The sequence below is a fragment of the Drosophila santomea genome, chromosome 2R, assembly GCF_016746245.2.
Source record: "Drosophila santomea strain STO CAGO 1482 chromosome 2R, Prin_Dsan_1.1, whole genome shotgun sequence".
Lineage (NCBI taxonomy): Eukaryota > Metazoa > Arthropoda > Insecta > Diptera > Drosophilidae > Drosophila > Drosophila santomea.
Genome location: NC_053017.2, coordinates 6824299 through 6842320, shown reverse-complemented (window position 1 = coordinate 6842320; position 18022 = coordinate 6824299). Strand labels below are relative to the sequence as shown.

Below are 18022 nucleotides of genomic sequence, written 5' to 3'. Positions count from 1 at the left end.
CTATCCGGTCGTCTGTCCGTATGCATCCTTTTTGAAAAATTGTTAAATTTGTTTTCATTTTATTATTGTTTTTCCCAATTTCTACCCAATTTCTAATTTTTAAACCCTCCTTCGCACTTCCACCAAATGAGTAACGTGTATCTGATAGTCGGTGAACTCGACGTTAGCGTTCTCTCTTATTTTAGATTGTTTTTGGTTTCCAATCATCAACAACGAGCCTTGAGAGAGCTTTTTTGGGCTTTTCTCGTACGAATTTTCCAACAATGAAAATTTGGGAGAGTGAAGAGCGGGAGCTTGCCCTCGCGCACACGAGACTTAACTACCGGCAGTAGAAAGTCTATTAAGACAAGTCTGCCGATTCATTATCAGCCGATGCACTCGTGGTTTGCCCCAAGGTCCCCAGCTTTTTACATTTTATCGACGGGGCTTGTTTTGGGTTTACGGAAGTTACATATATCGGTGATCGACAAGCATACATATTTTTAGGGATCTTTGAAATTGGTTTTTGGTTTGCTGACCTTTTCGTTCACAAAAAACTTAGTTGTGTAACATTAATTAAAAATGTGCTTAATTTTGCATATATTAAAAAATACTTTGCCCTAGTAAAATATTTTATTTGCAATAAGCTTTTTTGACAAGCGAACCATTTTCCTGACATTTATAAATTTCTGTGTTCCAATTTCAAGTTCATTGAACTTTGCACTTATTGCGTCTTTGCCTTTGTATCTTCACAGATTTTTCCCCGACCAAACGCGGATATGAATATTTTTGCGAGCTTCCACGGGGCGACAATCAGTAGAAATAAGATTCCCAGCCAGAACAGGAGAACATCGATGGAATTGTAGACGATCCAGTTCATATGTCTGGCTTCACTTTGGATAAGTGGAGCCCCCCCATACTTTATGACATGCTCGATCCACCAGGTGGCCAACTCGAGAGGGGGAATGGGACGCTGGCGAAAGGCTTCGGTGGATCGCCTAACTCTATCCGCGAATCTGTAAAGTAATACAATAAGCCAAATTCAATATTAAACAATATACGGGGAAATTGGAATAGATTGCTTATTTAGAAACCCCTACTTTTTGTCAAGTATAATACGAAGTCCACTGGTTATGTGATTCGTATCGAAGTCTCGGAAGTCAACGATAACTCCGAAACCTCTTTGTTTCACTGCGCCGGAATTGAGAAACTGATCCCCGTAGAAAGGTGTCACCAGCATGGGAACTCCACAGTGAACCGCCTCCGTGGTGCCCAAAAGTCCTCCATGGGTGATAAAAGCCCTGACCTTCGGGTGACACAAGAGATCTCTTTGGGGCAACCAGTCGAAGGTGTAGAGGTTGGTGGGCTTGTTATTTTCCAGAGAGTCTAGGCTTTTCCAGCGCATCACAAAGTTGTACTCCTTAAGTTGGGAAATGCTTTGGAAAAGAGCACTTCGTTTGGCCGAAGGGAGAGTATTGCTGTTTACCATGGAGCCCCAGCTGATATAGATTACTCCATTGGGGGATCGATCTAGAAGATCTAGCAGGTGCTGAAATGAAGAAGTATACGGTGAACATTTGGGTTAATTTGAAGCTATGCAGCCAGCACTCGTTTGTATAAAAACATTGCATGCTATCAAATGTTGACCTACTTTAAAATACGTTAAATATTTGGTAATCTCATTTAAATGCAGCTTTACTTTGACTATATTGATTATTTTTTGTCACACAGATTATTTGATAAACAGTGGCTAATCGAGGGATACAAAAAAGCATAAGCAATCAAATGATGAATGAATGAATGATGAATATATTATAGCTCTGCATTCCACATTTTATCGTTTGTCTTAATTTGTTGCGTATGCATATTCAAATAAAATATGACTGGTTGATAAGGAGTTTGGTGACCTACAGACAAACAGGTAATGCGATTCTTAAAGATAATAGGTTATCTGGGCAAATAAGGCAACTCCAAAGAGAATATTTTCTTATTTGCCGTAAGCTAAAGTAAATTATCTGCCCAGTTAATCCATAATACAAGAACAACAAGAACGAATGCTCGAGTTCCCCGACTATCAGATACCCGTTAATCAGCTAGTGGAAGTGCGAATGAAAAATTTTAACATTTTCTGGAATATCTGTTGAAATTGAGAAAACAAATAATAATATTAAAAGTAAATTAACAATTTTCCAAAGTTTGGGCGTGATAGTTTTGGGCGGGTTGTGGGTGTACATATACACAACATATATAGTGATAAAAAAATATAAAAACATTTTTCAAAAGTGTGGGCATGACAGTTCCTGAGATCGAGGCGTTCATACGGACAAGGCCAGTTCAACTCGGCTATTGATCCAGATCAAGAATATATATACTGTAGATGGTCGGAAACGCTTCCTTCTGCCTGTTACATACTTTTCAACGAATTAAGAATACCCTTTTACTCTCCTAGTAACTGGTAGAAGAAGTGATTGAACCTACTTGTGGAAGTGGTTTTATCGGTCCCACTTGCAGCCCGCCCACTTCAATCACATTTGGAGCATAGGGGCGTGGTCCGGTTAGGGCGTAATGCTGATTGATCAGCATCAGACTTGTATTCTTCACGATCTCATTGATGGGCGGCAGTCCGGGTCCGAATCTCTGACCGATCAGGGCATCGGTGGCTGGCTGGGTAATCAAACTGTTCAAGGGAAAATCGAGTCAGATAAGAGTGCACTTGAGGATCGAGGAAAAGTGACACCCACTTGTACAGTGTGTTTACGGTGTGGAAGTGAATGAAATTATTCAGCCGATCGATCAGACTCATCTCATCAGTGTAGGGCAGGAAATTCATGGGCATGATAGGGTTAATGAACGGACTGCCCATGCGTTTGTAGTGCCACGGCATTATTGCACAGCTACTCAATGCGATCACAGGTGCATTCAACAGGTGGGCCACCACTGCCATGCAATCGTTGGAGAAATGTTCCAGCAGTATGACATCATATCGAATGGGGGATCGCAGCAGTTGGGTGATGAGGGGAGAGTTCAGGGCGACCTTACAGGATCGCAGACCCCAATCGTGAAGCATAAAGTAGGTGGGCACCTTGAACGGCAGTCCAAGGGGCTTCCATTCCGATTCAAAGTTCTACAATTCAACAGTTTATTCAGGGTAATGAAATATATCTGAACTTGCATTCACCTACCCTTAAGTCAACAACGTCCGTGAGCAGAGGCATTCCTTGAAAGACGTAGTCCGTGTAGTTGGCCACTGGTTTCTCCAGTGGAAAATAGCTATACATGCTGACGTTGTGACCCCTCCCAGCCAAGGCTAAGAACATGGGTCGGAAGAAGTCAAAGTGGCTTTTTCCGGGATGTTGAAACAAGCCCAAAATTTGCGCCGCGTCATTGGGCTCCGGTGTCAATAGAAAGACCAATAAGGGCAGGGCTAGCAACTTCATTGCTGATCACTTTATTCATATGAAAATACCGAAAAATAAAACTTATTTGCTTTAAAAGAGATTTAATAATTCTCACGCTTAAATGTTGGTTATTACAAACCATAATCTTTGTTGTGAATGTTTCACAATAAATATGGTTTATTTTTCTTATATTATTCAAGCAATAGGGCAATGCACGTCGTCAATCATTACTGTACACACTATAAACTAATGCGTACACTTAATGAGTTCAATTCGGGTGTTTGAATCTAACTGACTCGCTACTGCGAGGGCATCGCCTTTTATTCATTCTTACATAGGTTCTTATCATCTAATTATATAATGCAGCGCTTGTAAGACGCTGCAGTCTGCGTTGGTCAATGCAGCTGAGGTTTATCTTAAATCTATATTTGTGACCTATGACCGCGCTAATCACCTCCCGCGTGATCATACCTCTTAACACTTCGGCAATAGACCCCTGCAATCGTACTTATCTGTAGTTGCCACTTATGTTGTCCCATGCCATGTTTATTGCAGCCCATAAATAGAACATATTTATAGTTTGTCTACTTATCATGTCTAAACACATCTTTAGACAATTACTGTCATGATTACATCCTCATCTTGTTTGAATTTATAATAGAGCCACCACTTTATAGTATTCTTTGTGTCATTACTATATACCATTATACTATTATTAATTAATTTATATAATTTTTTTATATTATACTGTATTTTTTTGTATTATACTGTACTAATAATTCGTTTTATTTACACGAACTGCACTCCATATCTTGATCAATTTTAATGTCTACGAAATCTCTTGGCTAGGTGCAACGAAGCACCATTAGAGCCCCAAAGATCAAAGCTAGCACCGGGAAGACAGAAGGTCGCTATTGCACTTGGTGTTTCAGATTCTTTGTCTCTGCAGCGCTGCACTTGGTTGCACTTGCAACTTGAACGCTTAATCTGTGAATATGCTAAGATCGTGACCGGAATTTGAGTGGCTATTGTCTTTTGGACAGACCTTTTAGCGACAGGTTTCCCAAGTGTTTCATACCAAATTGCGACCATTAAAAGGTGTCCGCCCAATTATTTAACTATTGGTTTGGGCTGCAATCTTAATATACCAATTTTTATTACACCTTTTTTTTAATAACTGCTGTCTTGTCTACTGTTCTTGAACTATAATTATTTTAAACCGAAATGGATTTTGTGACCCATTTTTGTTAAATTTACGTTTTAGGCCTAACTTAGCTTGATTAAAGACTTTATGTAGTCATTTTCTGTTTGGCTTATTGGCTTTAAAATTGGCGAATGGTATTTTTCAAGAGTAAAGTACCAGCTATATCCTCTGTGCAACTTGACACAGCCACGATCCGCGATCAACTGAAAGCCAAGGCAGCCGCAACTCAGATCCAACTTGGCTAACTGCAGTTGCCGTGAGTTGAAAACTGCCCTGTTGCATTTTCCTACTTCTAGCCGCCGAGACAGAGTTTTCCGATATACTCGTATGCGCTTAATCAAAGCAATTCAACACATACTCCCCGCCAGTCATGAGCAATTTGCGGTGGGCCATTAGATTGCCAAATCAAGGGGTCATATGAGAGGGGTCAGGGGAGTACACCTTTGAAGGGCCGGATGAATATGCAGATTATATAATCGAAACTGCAATTGCAAAGACTCGAAGGGGATTACATTTCCAGTGATAAATTTCAATGAGTAGAACAATGCAACGGGCCTCACAGATTTATTACGTGTTATGGGATGAGTAGTGTTTAGCCTAACGAGTTTTAAATTGTTACAGTTATGTACCGGTTTTCAATCTTAATCTGCTCGACCAGATTAATCCCTGATTAAAAAAAAAAAACAATTAATTAAATATTTTTAAAAATGTTTACCATGTATAAATGAAAATCTAAATTTGTAGTTTTGTAAATTAAATTATTTTGTAATTGTTTCTTATTCGCTAAAGGTGTTATGAAATTTATATATTAAATCTTATATTTTATTATCTTTCGATAAAAAGATCTCTTGGGAGAAAGAAATTCAAGGTAAGATTTGTAAAATTACGTTCTACATATTTCATACGTTTCCTCTGCGTATTTGACATGTGGAATTAATCCAATTTTCTTAGCATACCTTTAGGGGTTTAATTTACGTTGCCACTTTGAAATATTAGTCATGTTCCAAGTTAATCGTAGTCACAACTGTAAGACAAGAATTTTAAATGTTCTTTTGGACTATGCTTTAAGATTCAAAACTAATTTGCCGAATTAAAATTGGTAGCAACTTTAATTTACTTGGCGGACAACCTTCAAGTTTCAATATTCAGAGATTCGACATGCCCTTTTACTCCGGACCTCGTCACTTGTTCACTTTCGGCACTTTGGGAGTTTACTAATTAAAATTCACTTTGACAATTACCGTAATTCTCAAGATACTAATTCCAAAATGTTGCACCATATAAAATATCTTTTGAATGGGCTCAGTTCAACTTTCGTTTGAAGGAAGGTCGTTAAAATTTAGGGAAAATAATAAGTAAAAATTTTCACGTCTCGCCTAATTAGCGCAGCAGTCACAACAAAAACAAAGCCAGCTACTGGACGCTGTCAACAGCTGCAAGGGGGGGTGGAAAATCTGAGGGGGTTGGTTTTTCCCAGGAAGTCTTGTGTTTTAATATTTGCGTCACGTCATTAAAAGTGTGACTTAATTGTGAGCGTTTCACAAGTGAAAAGTAAGAATTTACGACAGATTATCAAATCAAGTGTGAATGGGAGAGGAAAACCCGAGACGTTCACAATTTTTCCGGGCAGCATCCGCAGCTGTTTCCACTCTCCTGCCAATTTTCCTCAAGGTGTTGCCAAATCGATAAGCATCAGGAGAGCGGGTGGGGAAAAGCGTACTTGTGAAACTCTTTGCTGAAAGAGAACTTGGCCGGTATCAATTTATTTTAACGTTCAGACATTTAAGCTTTTGATTTTCCCACTCTCTAACCCGATCATTTATTTCGTTCTGGCAATAAAATGGAATTTAAAGTGATAGGAAATCTTATTGAAAATTCGTAGATTAGCTGCAGAAAGGGTTTTCCTTTGGGGCGGCGCGTGTCCGTTTCAAATTGTGGGCTGGGCATTCGGCATTCGGCATTTTCCAGCCATTTACATTTAATAGAAGCGCATGAAAAGATAAGCGTGTGTGCATAGTGAAATGGTGAGAAATTTATAACAAATCAATAAAATGACAATAGGTGCAAACTTTATCGACACGCCACTGCGAAAGTTGGGCGGGGCTGGGGGGTATTTTTTTGCGAACGACGTTCTATTCACACTGTCTGAAAACGAAACTCCAGGGTGGTGGTTAAAAGGTGGCTGAAAGTCCAAACGAAAGTTTCCGATAAACAATTTTTCGCACGGAAGTGCAATTTAAAGTGAAGTATCCATATAACCGTGTCCGCTTTTCTTTGTGAATGCGGAAATTATTCAGAGAAAGTTCTTAATACATTTGTTACCGCCACTCAATCGCCAGGTCCTCTGCCTTCTGGAAAGGGTTTGAGTTTCAGGCGTTGTCTGGGCATTCAAGGATGAACTATGCAGTGAGTCAGCTAAGAGAAATTATAGACGTTCAATAGGGTCATATTCTACTATATTTTGCAAACCACAAGCGACATTTTGGCTCAGCTACTCAGAGATTCGCAAATCACAACTATCCAGCAATAAGAGGGCAATAAGAGTAAACAGCAATGGTTTTAATCAGATGTCTAATCAGATTATCGTTATCAACTGAATAGTCTGCTTAATCCAATAACCATGGCAAAAAAGTATCTCACGCACAAATTGAAGGCGTGAACATTGCGTGCATTCTCATCGCCTTAAGTTTCAACGCTTTTCCTCCGGAAGCTTTACCCCCTGTTAGTTGCTCCGTAACTTCTCTACCTTAGCCATTACCAACTTGCAGGTGTCTTTAATAGACAGCCCGAACTATTTATTGCCATGTCACGTGATCTATGAAGCTGACGCCAACCGAAGACAGCCCCCAGTTTCCGCTACCTGTACAGTTTCACCTGTGATTTAAGCCGCTTACTAAGACATTTTCGAGCCAGTCGCGTCTTCGTGCTTTTCCGAATAAATCGATTAACAAACAAAGTTGAGGCAGTTGGGCCCCACGGAATATGTGTGTTGTAGCTATTTCCGTGACAGTAATCAATTTATTTTTGGCAGTGCGCCGATTGCGTTTCCGCTCCAAGAACATGGACGAACCAGAAGTCTGATCCCCTGTAATTTTCCTACCTCTCGCCGCCGCTTTTCCCAAGTCCCTCCCCCTTTCAGCCAGCGAAAACTCTCTCTTGTCTGCTTCGGAAAACGTTTCATTTCGTTTTGGCTTTTGGCACAGCGATTTCCGCACAAATGTCGATAAATCATCAGAACGAAAGAGTCAGAGGAAAAACTAGAGAAAGGGCGGTGCACAGGGAGAATTAATTGGAATTAATATGTCGAGTACTTAACTCAAAATGTACTTTAAAATTAGAACTAATAAAGCATAGACTTACTTAGAAAATATTTAAAAAAAAACATAGATATTACGTTTGGATTATAAATGTGCCATTTCCTTAGTTCAAATTTTTATTTTAACCTTCCTGTATTATTCATACAAATTCAATATGTAGGTTTCTTTTATATTTTTCAAAACATTTTTTCACTGTTGACCTGGCAGGTTGAACCTTTCGCTGTGTTGGCGTGATAGATAAGTTGATAGGCGCTTTGAAGGGTTATCGTGGCTGTCTCTTAATCAATCTTCTTCTACTGCCGCTTCATCTTCTTGGCAATTAATTAATTTGCAGCAAAGCGGAGGACACGTGACCAGGACACGGCGTATTAAAGGGATTTTTTGAGGGAATCGTGCTCATTCAGTGCTTATCAAAATAGTAACTTGCTTTAAACACATTAGGGACAACGGAGCGCCAAGATTACTGTCCATTTTGACGCAACGGGAGTCCTTTTAGGGTCAAGTGCTGGAATTGATGTTTCGTTTATGATTTATCGTCACTTATGGTACTGCCGCGTCATGGGCCATCCCCATTCCCATACCATTCTCATCCCATTTCCAGCCCGTTCATCCCACCCCCTGCTAATGGTCGACATATTGCAAAAACAGAAACAAAAACTAAATTAGACATAATAGCTGCTTGAGGGGGTGGCAAATAGGTCGTTTCAGATAAGTCGTCATGCTGTCATAATCATCACAAGACAGCATCCATCCATCGCCCATTTTGCAACGCCCACAAGTAACCCCTGACCCCCCCTTCGAACCGCCCCTTCCTCCGCCTGCGATTTACTGATGTAATAACCATGTTTTCAGCTTGTAATGCGGCAGAGCCACAAGAACACTTTTGGCGGGGGTGGAAGTCAGGTCCGAAGGGGGGGAAAACGGGGGGTGGTGAAAATAAGGGAGTTCTCGGGTCGAGGGTTGCCCTTTGTTCTGGGCGCTACTTTTGAATTGTTTTTGAAGTTAAATGTGTGATAATTTAATGACTGTCGACGCATCGGTCACAAGGACACACACTGTATCTGGCCCAGCGTGGAAAAGCACCCACCCCTCGTTATATAACTCAATCCTCACTGAACGCCTAATTTAGTGGAATAATAAAAATGTTTTTGGGGCATATAAATCTGTGGCTGGCGATGATTTGTGCACTTCCGATGTAACAGATTGTCTTTTAATGCCTTCGATTCAGCCAACTGTGATACCCAGAAATCTCCGATCTGACAGGGTGGCAATTATGAGATCTACATTTGTGGCTTTTCTGCCTGGCAACAGTTTAGTCATCTTCGGTCGGATAACTATTTTCCAGCCTAACTAGTCAACTGATCTGCCAGCATATGTTTTTTATATCCGATCTGAAACACGTTCATTGTTTACGTTTAAATTTGCATGCCAGTCCAGTTATTTGCATAAATTACTGGGCCAGACCCCCGAGTATTTTGTTCTTTTTTCCCATAGTTGCGGGAACAGGTGGTGAAATTATTCACTCAAGGGATGGAGTGCCTTACTATACTAATTAATTCGCTCTGAGTGAGACTTTTAATATTTCTAATTCTGATCTTAATAAACTACATTAGACAGAGGCATTTTGGGGAAGTTTTTTCTAGCTATGCAAAAATAGGAATAGGAATATTACAAAGTCATGGGCACACGTGAAAGACTGTGTTTGAGTCAGTTAAATCCCATAATAAAAATAAACATATCATTTGTATACCCATTACTCGTAGAGTAAAATTTATACTAGATTCGTTGAAAAGTCGATTTTGCCATATCCGTCTATCTGTCCGTTTGTCCGTCTGTCTGTCCGTCTGTCCGTCTGTCTGTCTGTCTGTCTGTCCGTAAGAACGCTGAGATCTCAGGATCACGCCCACTCTAACGCCCACAAACCGCCCAAAGCTGCCACGCCCACACTTTTGAAAATTGTTTTGATATTTTTTCATTTTTGTATTAGTCTTTTAAATTTCTATCGATTTGCAAAAAAACTTTTTGCCACGCTCACTCTAACGCCCACAAACCGCCAGAAACTGTCAGTGCTGAAGTCTCTTCTTCGCACTTCCACTAGCTGAGTAACGGGTATCAGATAGTCGGGGAACTCGACTATAGCGTTCTCTCTTGTTAGCTTTGAATTTTCTCGACTAAGATATAAAATTCGTTGCTGAGACCATGCTAAACAACTTTCGCTATGTTGCAAACTTATCAACTTTCATTGGAAGACTTTTCCATCATAGAGCTCACATGCTGTGCCTAAGAAAACCAAAGATACACAGATTCGGGTGTCAAGTTTCTTAAAGAGAACGTGCTAAATAACTTTCGCTATGTTGCAAACTTATTAACTTTTCTTGGAAGGCTTTTCCGTCCTAGAGCTCAAATGTAGGGCCCAAGCCAATGAAGATTTATGCAAATCCCGGGCAGCGAACGTTAAAGCTTTTGATTTGGCGTAAATGTAAAAATATGGCACCTGTGTGGAAAAAAACCGAATATCAAATGTGCAAAAATCGCACAGCCACATTTGCATATGACAAAGTGAGGCAGACAGCCGCAAACAATGAAAAATGACTGCGACGAATGCTCGCAGGCTTAGTTGGGGTAATTTAATTTGGCAAAATAAAAAAGTTGCGATAAATAAATTTCCCCGATCCCCAGCACGTGACTGCTGCGATTTATGAAACTCAATTAATATGTGGAAATTTTGTGCAAATTAATTTATTGCTGTTATGTACGACTATTGTGACAAACAATCGCCATCGTAGTGGTATTTTCCTCCTCCGACGCGGTCTCTCCAGTGGCAAAGGCCATCCGAATCCCTCCGCATCCGCCTCCTAGCAGAAGTGCAGGCTATTGAACTGCTCCCGATTGTGGGTGACCATCTGGTTGTATTTGAAGGCGGCCGACTGCTGGGAGCTGCTCTGGACCGTGAGCCTCGTGTTCCGCAGGAAACTATCTGCCGGACTGCTGGACACGGCGTACTTCCCGCCCAGACCCTCCACGCTGCGCATGGGACTCAGGTGCTTGGCGGGGATGGCCTTGCTGGGTGTGCGAGTTTGGTGAACCATTGTCAAGGATTTCTTTCGAGTTTCAACAGGAGCTTGGGTGAGCTTGGACGACTGGGGGATTCAGGGCACGCTGGAGAGACGCGTCAGCACGGAGAATTCCAGACAATTGCCGCAGTTACTAGTGCGAGAGCCGCCTTTCTTGGAAGACAGATGTTTGGATAGACTGCAAGTAAAGAACGAGGCACATTAGTTTTGTGGTTAGAAACAGGTTAAGTTGGATAAGAATGCACTAAAGCAGTTACTGCGTATTTTTAAAGTGATAGTTGTCATTTTTGGAAAAATATCACGTTGAGTTGGATGCCCGTCTGGATATTCACCTTATATTATTCAGCAACTTGGCTTTGGTGTCCGGTGTCTTCATTGACACATTTGTTTATGCACTTTGGGGAAAATATTTTTGAAAATCACTGATTAGGTATCGACTGCCAGGCCTTCGAACTTTAGTCTGTTGGTTTTCGAACCGATAGAGGCGCTTTTATACCAGATAGCGCCCCGGACTTGGCTGATATCATCACGAGCTGAGAGCGTGATCGAGATAAACTAGTTTTTTGGGGGGCTCTGATGCAAAATCGGAGGAGCAGACTTGTGCCAAATTTCTTGTTTACGCCATCGAGTGGAAATCAAGTTTGCCACGCGGGCCTCCATTGACAGCTCTAAACGGTAAACATCTCATTTGGAATAAACAAACCCAAACACTAAACCCAAATTACAAATAAACAAATTAGGAAGGGGGATTTTCTGGAGCCATTTAAAGGCAGGTGGTTTCCCCAAGGATCTGCTGGGCATTCTTCTTGACGCTATCTGGCAGAGTGGTAAAGTATTCGGCACTCCGGCTTTATATAGATTTTTGATAACGCATTTGTTAGCTTCACCACGCTTAAAAAAATACAACCTTTTTTACTTTTTGTTCAGTGTCTGGGAACATTATTTAATTATTAAACCGTGTGTCTGGCCCATTTGCATAATGCAGTCTGAACAAAATATTTGGCAGACATACTTGGCTATATATTATACAGGTTAAATGCAGATTTTGACATTTAAAACGGCGAATTCGACGTTCAATATCCGATTTGCTGCTTTGGGAATCTTCAAACGACTTTTTTTTAATAACCACTGGGAGAAGGGCGTATAAGATGGGGGGGTCCTGGATGTCATTAAACCTATGAAACTGTTTTTGTGGGATTTGTACATTTGAATATAAGCCGAAGTCCAAAAAATAATACTCACGCGTAAAACAAGATTTTGGGGAATTTAAATTTGCATCATAATTTGCACTAGCTTGGGGAATCCTAAGGTTGTATTCTTTTTCTTTTTTAATAGTTTTCTTTTCCTATAGGCAATCTAGAAGATAGAAAAATTCCCTCATTTTAGATTCCATACGATTCCTATTTTCTGGATATGAGCACAATTCTGATCGAATGTCTATATATCCACAAACAACAGATTAAAATACTTTTGACCGGCAACAGGCTTTCGAGTTGTTTTCTTGATCGAATTGGCTGATGCAATGCAAATAAGACTTTTCATCAGCTATCGGTTCATGCATAATTCGTTATATCAATAGTTATCGGGCGATATTGCTAGTCATTATAGATTCATATACACGCAGATACTCGAATGCATCGTAATACTACTGAACATCCGATTTATAGAGACTTCTTATCATAGGAAAAGTCCTTTCTGCGGAATTTGGGGTGACGTGTCAAAAACCGCCGGCCGGCAACTCTAAACATTTTTCAAGTCTTAATAATCATGTTTGTTCAGAGGAGACAAAGGAAAATACTACGTGATACTTAGCAGGTTTTCTGGGGGTGGTTTTACTACCCTACAAAAGAGAGGATTTGTTTGGTCAAGCTTTGGAAGTCTCACATAAATGGTTTATTAAACAAACAGAAAAGGTTTTTTCCAGCAGTAATCTTGTACAATGTTTCAAAATGAGAAACAGTAATAAGAATTTGTTAAACTAAACAATACAAATAGAATTAAAAAAACGTGTCACCTCCAATTCTTGAAATTTAAAAAGAGTTTATAGTGACAGATTTTATAGTTGGACATAACGTATAGTTAAACAATGCCTGAAACATGTGTTGTTATCGTTTTAAAAGGTATCGTGTAGTCGATTCATGGGAGGCCACTGGAGTTGCTTGCAAAGGTTTCGTTTCGTTTCGCGGATTAAACCAGTTGCTCTATAACTCTAATTTGCATTGTCGTCTGCTGGAACGGGTTAGCCTCAGACGGAGACCGAGTTTGAGGTCAACGGTGGAGGGAGTGGTGCGGGGGCGGTGCGAGCGAGGTTTCTGGCGGCGTGGAGGTGGTGCAGCTGGCACCGCGACACTGACGCTACTTGCTGGTAGAACGGTGACGCAGTTGCTCCGCCAGACATTGCACTCGGATCGACGGATCGTATCGTATCGTATCGTATCGGATTGAAACGGAACGGAGCGTATTGGATCGGCGTATTTAAACCAGTTGTGGAAGTCGCTGGAGGGTCAGTAGAAAGTCCAGAGCAGAGCAGATCGGCAACGAGCTGTCCGGAGCGTGAGCTGTGAAATTTCCTTTCTTTTCTATCCAATGTGCAATTTGCAAAAGTTTTGTGTCAATGCCAAAAATTAGCCACACGGATTCCAAACAAAAATTGTTGAAGCAAGCAAGGTGGGTAAAAAACCAAAAATAGCCAGTTAAATATTTAATACAGACATTTGTAATGTCCCGTTTTAATATTTTTAGTAGTTGTAACTAATACAAGTCTTTCGTTATTTACTTTAAATAGATTGGGCAAACACCTGTCATCGAAAAAAGGATCTCGTACTGGAAACTCGGCCAACAACAAGGAACTTAAAGTACTCACCCTGTTGCAAACTGTACCGTGAACTTTGACTTCTCTACAAACGCATTGGAAGCGCAGCTTTGTGTAATCGGCAGAAAATTTTTAAAGAAACCCAAGGAATATCTAAAGACAATATGGTCTACACCGAACGTACCGACAAGTGCCTGAGCAGCACCACCAAGGACAACCAGTCCACGAAGGGTCAGAACCACTCCAAGTCGAGCAGCGGCTCTGGATCGGGTTCAGGATCAGGATCGGGATCTTGGAGCAGTCAAGCCTCGAGTGCTGACAAGTGGAAGTACAACAACATGGTGAAGAACGATCGCCAGCAGTTCAATGGGATGCATTTCTCCTAGATCCTGCAGTAAATCCTACTGGACTGTGGGGAGCCTTGAGAAATGGGGAAGCTGGGGGCTGTAAACGTTGTTCTTTCTATTTGGTTCAGATGGGCTCGCTTTAGGTTAGTTTTGTAAGCCATTTTAAAGACTTAGGTATTGCCATGTGATAAAAGAAAGAAATCAATATAACTCCAATTGGGTAATAAAATTAAATCAGAAAGTGATGCGCAAACAAAAAACCCTCCTTAATTTCGGTGGAACAGTATCTTGGCACTACTCATCTTAACCTAAAACTTTAAATTAAACATCTTTTAACATCTGAAAGCCAACCCCAAGTGCAGCTACCTAACAGTATTCGTTGCCATTTGACCTTGTCGTTGACTCGAATTGACTTGACTGACACCCAACACCCAACGCATATTTTATTGTCTGCAGCATTTGCATGAATTGCGGCTATTAGCGTGATTAAGCCAACTTCTCTATCGGGCCATACGGACAACCCTCGATGAATCCGGACGGAGAGCACTTAATACGCATTAGCTACGCTTATTTGACAGCCTCAATCTGCCGAGCGATTCCTGCAATATTGATGATGTCTGGCATCCCCTTTTCCTTTCCATTCCCCAGCTCTCCTCCTGTGACGCGTGTCCTTCGGCGGGAACAAGTGTATCTCCCAGTGCAGCCGCAAAAGGACGACGTCCGGTTTTCGTTACGAGGATTCGTTCGACTGTATATGTGTGGAAAGTGCGAAATTTTTATAATTTTTCAATTGTATTGTTTGCCGAGCTGGGAAGCATTCAATTTGAAGCGGGAGTGGGGAGGATGCTGCGGTTGTCCTTCGGTCGTGACACACGACTGAGCAGGGGACTCAAGCTTCGCAGGACACGTGGCACTTGGCTATTAGGAAAAGCGATTTCCTTGACGGTGCTAATAGAATTCTCGCACTCTCCGCCAGTCCCTTCCCAGCGTCAAAGAATAAATGTTTTGGCGTTTTCGGGTTTTCGGGTTTTCTTTTCTGGGAGCCAGCTGTCAATGTAGTTTGCACTGAAAAAAGCAAGCTCTAACTCTTTTCTAACCATTTCGATTTTAAACTTTTATTAGTACTTTTAAGTATTCGAATGAAAATGGAAATGGGTTCTTATAAATACCATTTCCATATAAATCAAAATAAATTCATACACCAAGATTTTCCTTAGTGAACCCCATCTAGTCGAATCCTGCACAGCTTCTGTCTGTACTGGGCCTTGTAATTACTTTGTTTCCTAGCGCCAGGCGGTCCTCAGCACCCAAAAGATTCCTTGTCACTTTTGGTGTTGTGCGATGCAATTAAAACCGCTCCGCAGGTGTCCTTTGAACTTTGCCACGAATATAAACTGTGTCTCAGCCCGAGTTTGCTCGTTGGTGTGGAATGTGTCAGTTGCAAGGCTTCCGAAACGGGACAACGCTCTCTGATTTATCAGACAGAAGCAATTATCACGTCATTATCAAGGAAAGCCCACAAAAATTGTGGATGTTTTGATTTTTGTTTGTTTGTTTCAGTAATTGGTGCTCATAGAGAATTGGGGTTTAATACGCTGTAATATAAATTTCTCATGCAGGTTTTTATCCTCTGCAAATAAGATGTTCAGTAGGATAACTTAAGGTGCAAGTATGTTTATTTCAAGCAGCTTGGCATATTTTAAACAGAATTCCTATGATTAATATCATATTACTATGCTTGAAATTGTTGAGCTATACGGTAATTCCATTCTTATTGCAGCAATCTTAGCAAATAATAATAATCATGTACTGTACAAATATTTAACTCCTGCTTTCACCATTCCTTCTTCTATCAATCTACGGCTTTATCAACAACTTAAAAGTGATTTCCGCCGAAAGACAACCCCGCACCTCAGACCCCAAATTCCTTCCTCTAATGGCATATGTCACAATTGCACGTTGGGAAATTATGAATAATATCCGTAACTTCTGCCGAGGCACACCATACCCATACACGCCCAAAGAGCCGTGAAATATTCCCGAGCAGCTTGCGTTGAAAGAGTGGAAGAGGGCGGCCATGCCCACACTTCAACTGAGTCCCTGCCAACGCCTCTGAAATTTGTGAGTGCCGAACTGCCAGGCAAATTTGTTTTGGGGCGTGCCGTCAGATACAACTTCCGATGACATCCGACAGATGTTTTGCAGCCAACAGGATAACCACCGGATTGCCGAGTTTGTAGTACTTTGGCTCGGAGTTGCGCCCGCTTGCAAAACAATTGTCGGCACATTTCCCGTCGCGGATGTCTCCGCCAGCAGCAGTTGGAAATGTACAAATGCTCAAAGTCGATTCAGATGCGAATTACATTTGAATGTAGGTACTCGATGATGATAATGTACGGGCGTTGACATCTCGGAAAGGTGTTTTGCCTTCCTGTTTGGCACATGACAATGTCATCGCCACATGGCAGACACACTGGATGCCGAATCGCTGGCAAGGTGTGACGCATTTGAAATTGATTGCCTCGAGGATGGGGAATCCAGGAGGTTTTACATGATATTCGATCAGAATCAGCTGGCTCAAGATGTGGGCAGATACAAAGTGGATAAGTGAATTGTAAAAGGGAAACATTAGAAACATCTAAAGGTGTTATTTAAGACATGGTAAACCCCTTACTAGTTGACTAAATGTTGATCTTGATTTAAATACGAAACAAGCCTAGCGTTTTATGAAATGTTTTATTATCAGCTTGCCTTCAAGTTTTTTTATTATCATACTCAAACTTATCATACTTACAAACATTGACATCAAATGCTTTGATAAGCCCAACTCCAGCCAATTAATTTCGTATCTTTCGTTTATCCTCGCTTCCCAAACGCAACCCTTCAATTATATTCTCATCAAACCAGATGAGATATACAGACTTTCTTCTGTCAATTGTAAACATCTCTATCGATCCCCGGATTTGCATACATCACACCATATATGGTATGTACATTTCGTATATGTAAAATCATATCACATAACCTCTCATAAACTTATGCTAATACACATTTGCGGAGAATATAATTTACAAAATATGCCAAACATTCGCCCTGACAAAAGGTGGCAATTACACAGAAAAACCGAGAACCATGAACTCAATTCAATCGCAGAGGGAAAAATTCAAGAATCCAAATCAAAAGCAACCTCCTCGTTTGCCGTTTGCCCCCTGGTTTCCCATTGTTGCCGATACATTTTTCAGCCGCCATTCCTGATCGACAGCTGTCATGAATGACAATTGGATTGCAGAAACAAAAATTCTGAAGTTGCTGCCCCTGTTCCACTGCTGGCTGCATCGCACTCGGATTCAGATTGAGATCCTATAAAATATGCAATAAAAATATGAGACCCTGTAATGATTGCCAGTATTTATAGATTCCGAGCAATTCTGCGGCTGCTGCGGCGAGGTCATCAAAACGAAAACAGCCAAATCGACATGAAAATTGAAACAATGGCAAGGCGAGTAGCATTCTGTGCCCCAGGGGCGTAGAGGGCAGGCCACTTTCTGTGGGGGGTGGGGTTCTACTCCACACTGGAGTGGTTCGAACTTCGAACTGAACGAGAGTGGAGTGGTTCTCGAGTGAAACGCAGAACTGCGGTTGTTTTTTTGTGGTTCGTCTCGCGATAATTTAGGTTTGGGATGGCTAAGGATGCGAGTTTTAGCTTGGGGAGTCAGACATTTGGCAATACCGAAGACCATAATTCTAATCGCATAATAAAAATTTATAATAACTCTTTCAATACAAGTTCTAGTACTCTTAAGTGGGCTTCTTGGATGTACCACGACATCAAGAGTCTTCCATCTTACTAAGACTTAGAAGCTTTAATCCTTGCTGTTATCTTTCAGTTAT

General features: G+C 41.0%; 5 protein-coding genes and 1 long non-coding RNA gene across 14 annotated transcripts; 2 read left to right on the top strand and 4 right to left on the bottom strand.

Moving 5' to 3' along the window:
- Window positions 1–578: 578 nt before the first annotated feature.
- LOC120445850 (UDP-glycosyltransferase UGT5) lies at window positions 579–4790 on the bottom strand. Of its 5 annotated transcripts, none has more exons than XM_039626482.2 (6): window positions 4738–4790; window positions 3162–3425; window positions 2721–3103; window positions 2458–2656; window positions 1080–1528; window positions 579–995 (listed from the first exon to the last, which is right to left on the bottom strand). In XM_039626482.2, the coding sequence occupies exons 2-6, from the start codon at window positions 3414–3416 to the stop codon at window positions 704–706; spliced, it is 1578 nt and encodes a 525-aa protein (XP_039482416.1). In that variant the 5' UTR covers window positions 3417–3425; window positions 4738–4790; the 3' UTR covers window positions 579–703. The 5 variants fall into 5 exon arrangements, with proteins under 5 accessions (XP_039482416.1, XP_039482420.1, XP_039482421.1 ...); XM_039626486.2 differs by lacking the exon at window positions 4738–4790 and adding an exon at window positions 4635–4705; XM_039626487.2 differs by lacking the exon at window positions 4738–4790 and adding an exon at window positions 3635–3655.
- Window positions 4791–10621: 5831 nt separating this feature from the next.
- Window positions 10622–10987, bottom strand: LOC120445304. Its single transcript, XM_039625613.2, has one exon. The coding sequence runs from the start codon at window positions 10985–10987 to the stop codon at window positions 10754–10756; it is 234 nt and encodes a 77-aa protein (XP_039481547.1). The 3' UTR covers window positions 10622–10753.
- A 21-nt stretch (window positions 10988–11008) lies between these two features.
- LOC120445305 lies at window positions 11009–11448 on the bottom strand. The gene is made up of 2 exons (XM_039625614.2): window positions 11305–11448; window positions 11009–11150 (listed from the first exon to the last, which is right to left on the bottom strand). The coding sequence occupies exons 1-2, from the start codon at window positions 11346–11348 to the stop codon at window positions 11048–11050; spliced, it is 147 nt and encodes a 48-aa protein (XP_039481548.1). The 5' UTR covers window positions 11349–11448; the 3' UTR covers window positions 11009–11047.
- A 460-nt stretch (window positions 11449–11908) lies between these two features.
- LOC120446393 lies at window positions 11909–12753 on the bottom strand. Of its 5 annotated transcripts, none has more exons than XR_005615848.1 (3): window positions 12619–12753; window positions 12215–12328; window positions 11909–12155 (listed from the first exon to the last, which is right to left on the bottom strand). It is a non-coding gene; the product is annotated as an uncharacterized LOC120446393 (long non-coding RNA). The 5 variants fall into 5 exon arrangements; XR_005615849.1 differs by having other exon boundaries at window positions 12644–12753; XR_005615845.1 differs by having other exon boundaries at window positions 12441–12747.
- An 826-nt stretch (window positions 12754–13579) lies between these two features.
- On the top strand, window positions 13580–13857 carry LOC120446392. The gene is made up of 2 exons (XM_039627330.2): window positions 13580–13639; window positions 13758–13857. Exons 1-2 carry the CDS (start codon window positions 13587–13589, stop codon window positions 13855–13857), a joined length of 153 nt encoding a protein of 50 aa, XP_039483264.1. The 5' UTR covers window positions 13580–13586.
- Window positions 13858–13948: 91 nt separating this feature from the next.
- LOC120446391 (serglycin) lies at window positions 13949–14391 on the top strand. Its single transcript, XM_039627329.2, has one exon. It carries the CDS (start codon window positions 13949–13951, stop codon window positions 14168–14170), a length of 222 nt encoding a protein of 73 aa, XP_039483263.1. The 3' UTR covers window positions 14171–14391.
- Window positions 14392–18022: the final 3631 nt, after the last annotated feature.

What these genes read in the sequence shown, in the direction of transcription:
- LOC120445305 (XM_039625614.2), bottom strand. Translation starts at nt 11,348, where the DNA reads ATGAAGACACCGGACACCAAAGCCAAGTTGCTGAATAATATAAG. An exon ending in AAGTTGCTGAATAATATAAG is followed by an intron (nt 11,151 to 11,304) that starts GTGAATATCCAG and finishes CTTTACTTGCAG; the next exon opens with TCTATCCAAACATCTGTCTT.
- LOC120445850 (XM_039626482.2), bottom strand. Translation starts at nt 3,416, where the DNA reads ATGAAGTTGCTAGCCCTGCCCTTATTGGTCTTTCTATTGACACCGGAG. An exon ending in ACCGTAAACACACTGTACAA is followed by an intron (nt 2,657 to 2,720) that starts GTGGGTGTCACT and finishes TCCCTTGAACAG; the next exon opens with TTTGATTACCCAGCCAGCCA. An exon ending in CGATAAAACCACTTCCACAA is followed by an intron (nt 1,529 to 2,457) that starts GTAGGTTCAATC and finishes TCTTCATTTCAG; the next exon opens with CACCTGCTAGATCTTCTAGA.
- LOC120445304 (XM_039625613.2), bottom strand. Translation starts at nt 10,987, where the DNA reads ATGGTTCACCAAACTCGCACACCCAGCAAGGCCATCCCCGCCAAGCAC.
- LOC120446392 (XM_039627330.2), top strand. Translation starts at nt 13,587, where the DNA reads ATGCCAAAAATTAGCCACACGGATTCCAAACAAAAATTGTTGAAGCAA. An exon ending in AAATTGTTGAAGCAAGCAAG is followed by an intron (nt 13,640 to 13,757) that starts GTGGGTAAAAAA and finishes TACTTTAAATAG; the next exon opens with ATTGGGCAAACACCTGTCAT.
- LOC120446391 (XM_039627329.2), top strand. Translation starts at nt 13,949, where the DNA reads ATGGTCTACACCGAACGTACCGACAAGTGCCTGAGCAGCACCACCAAG.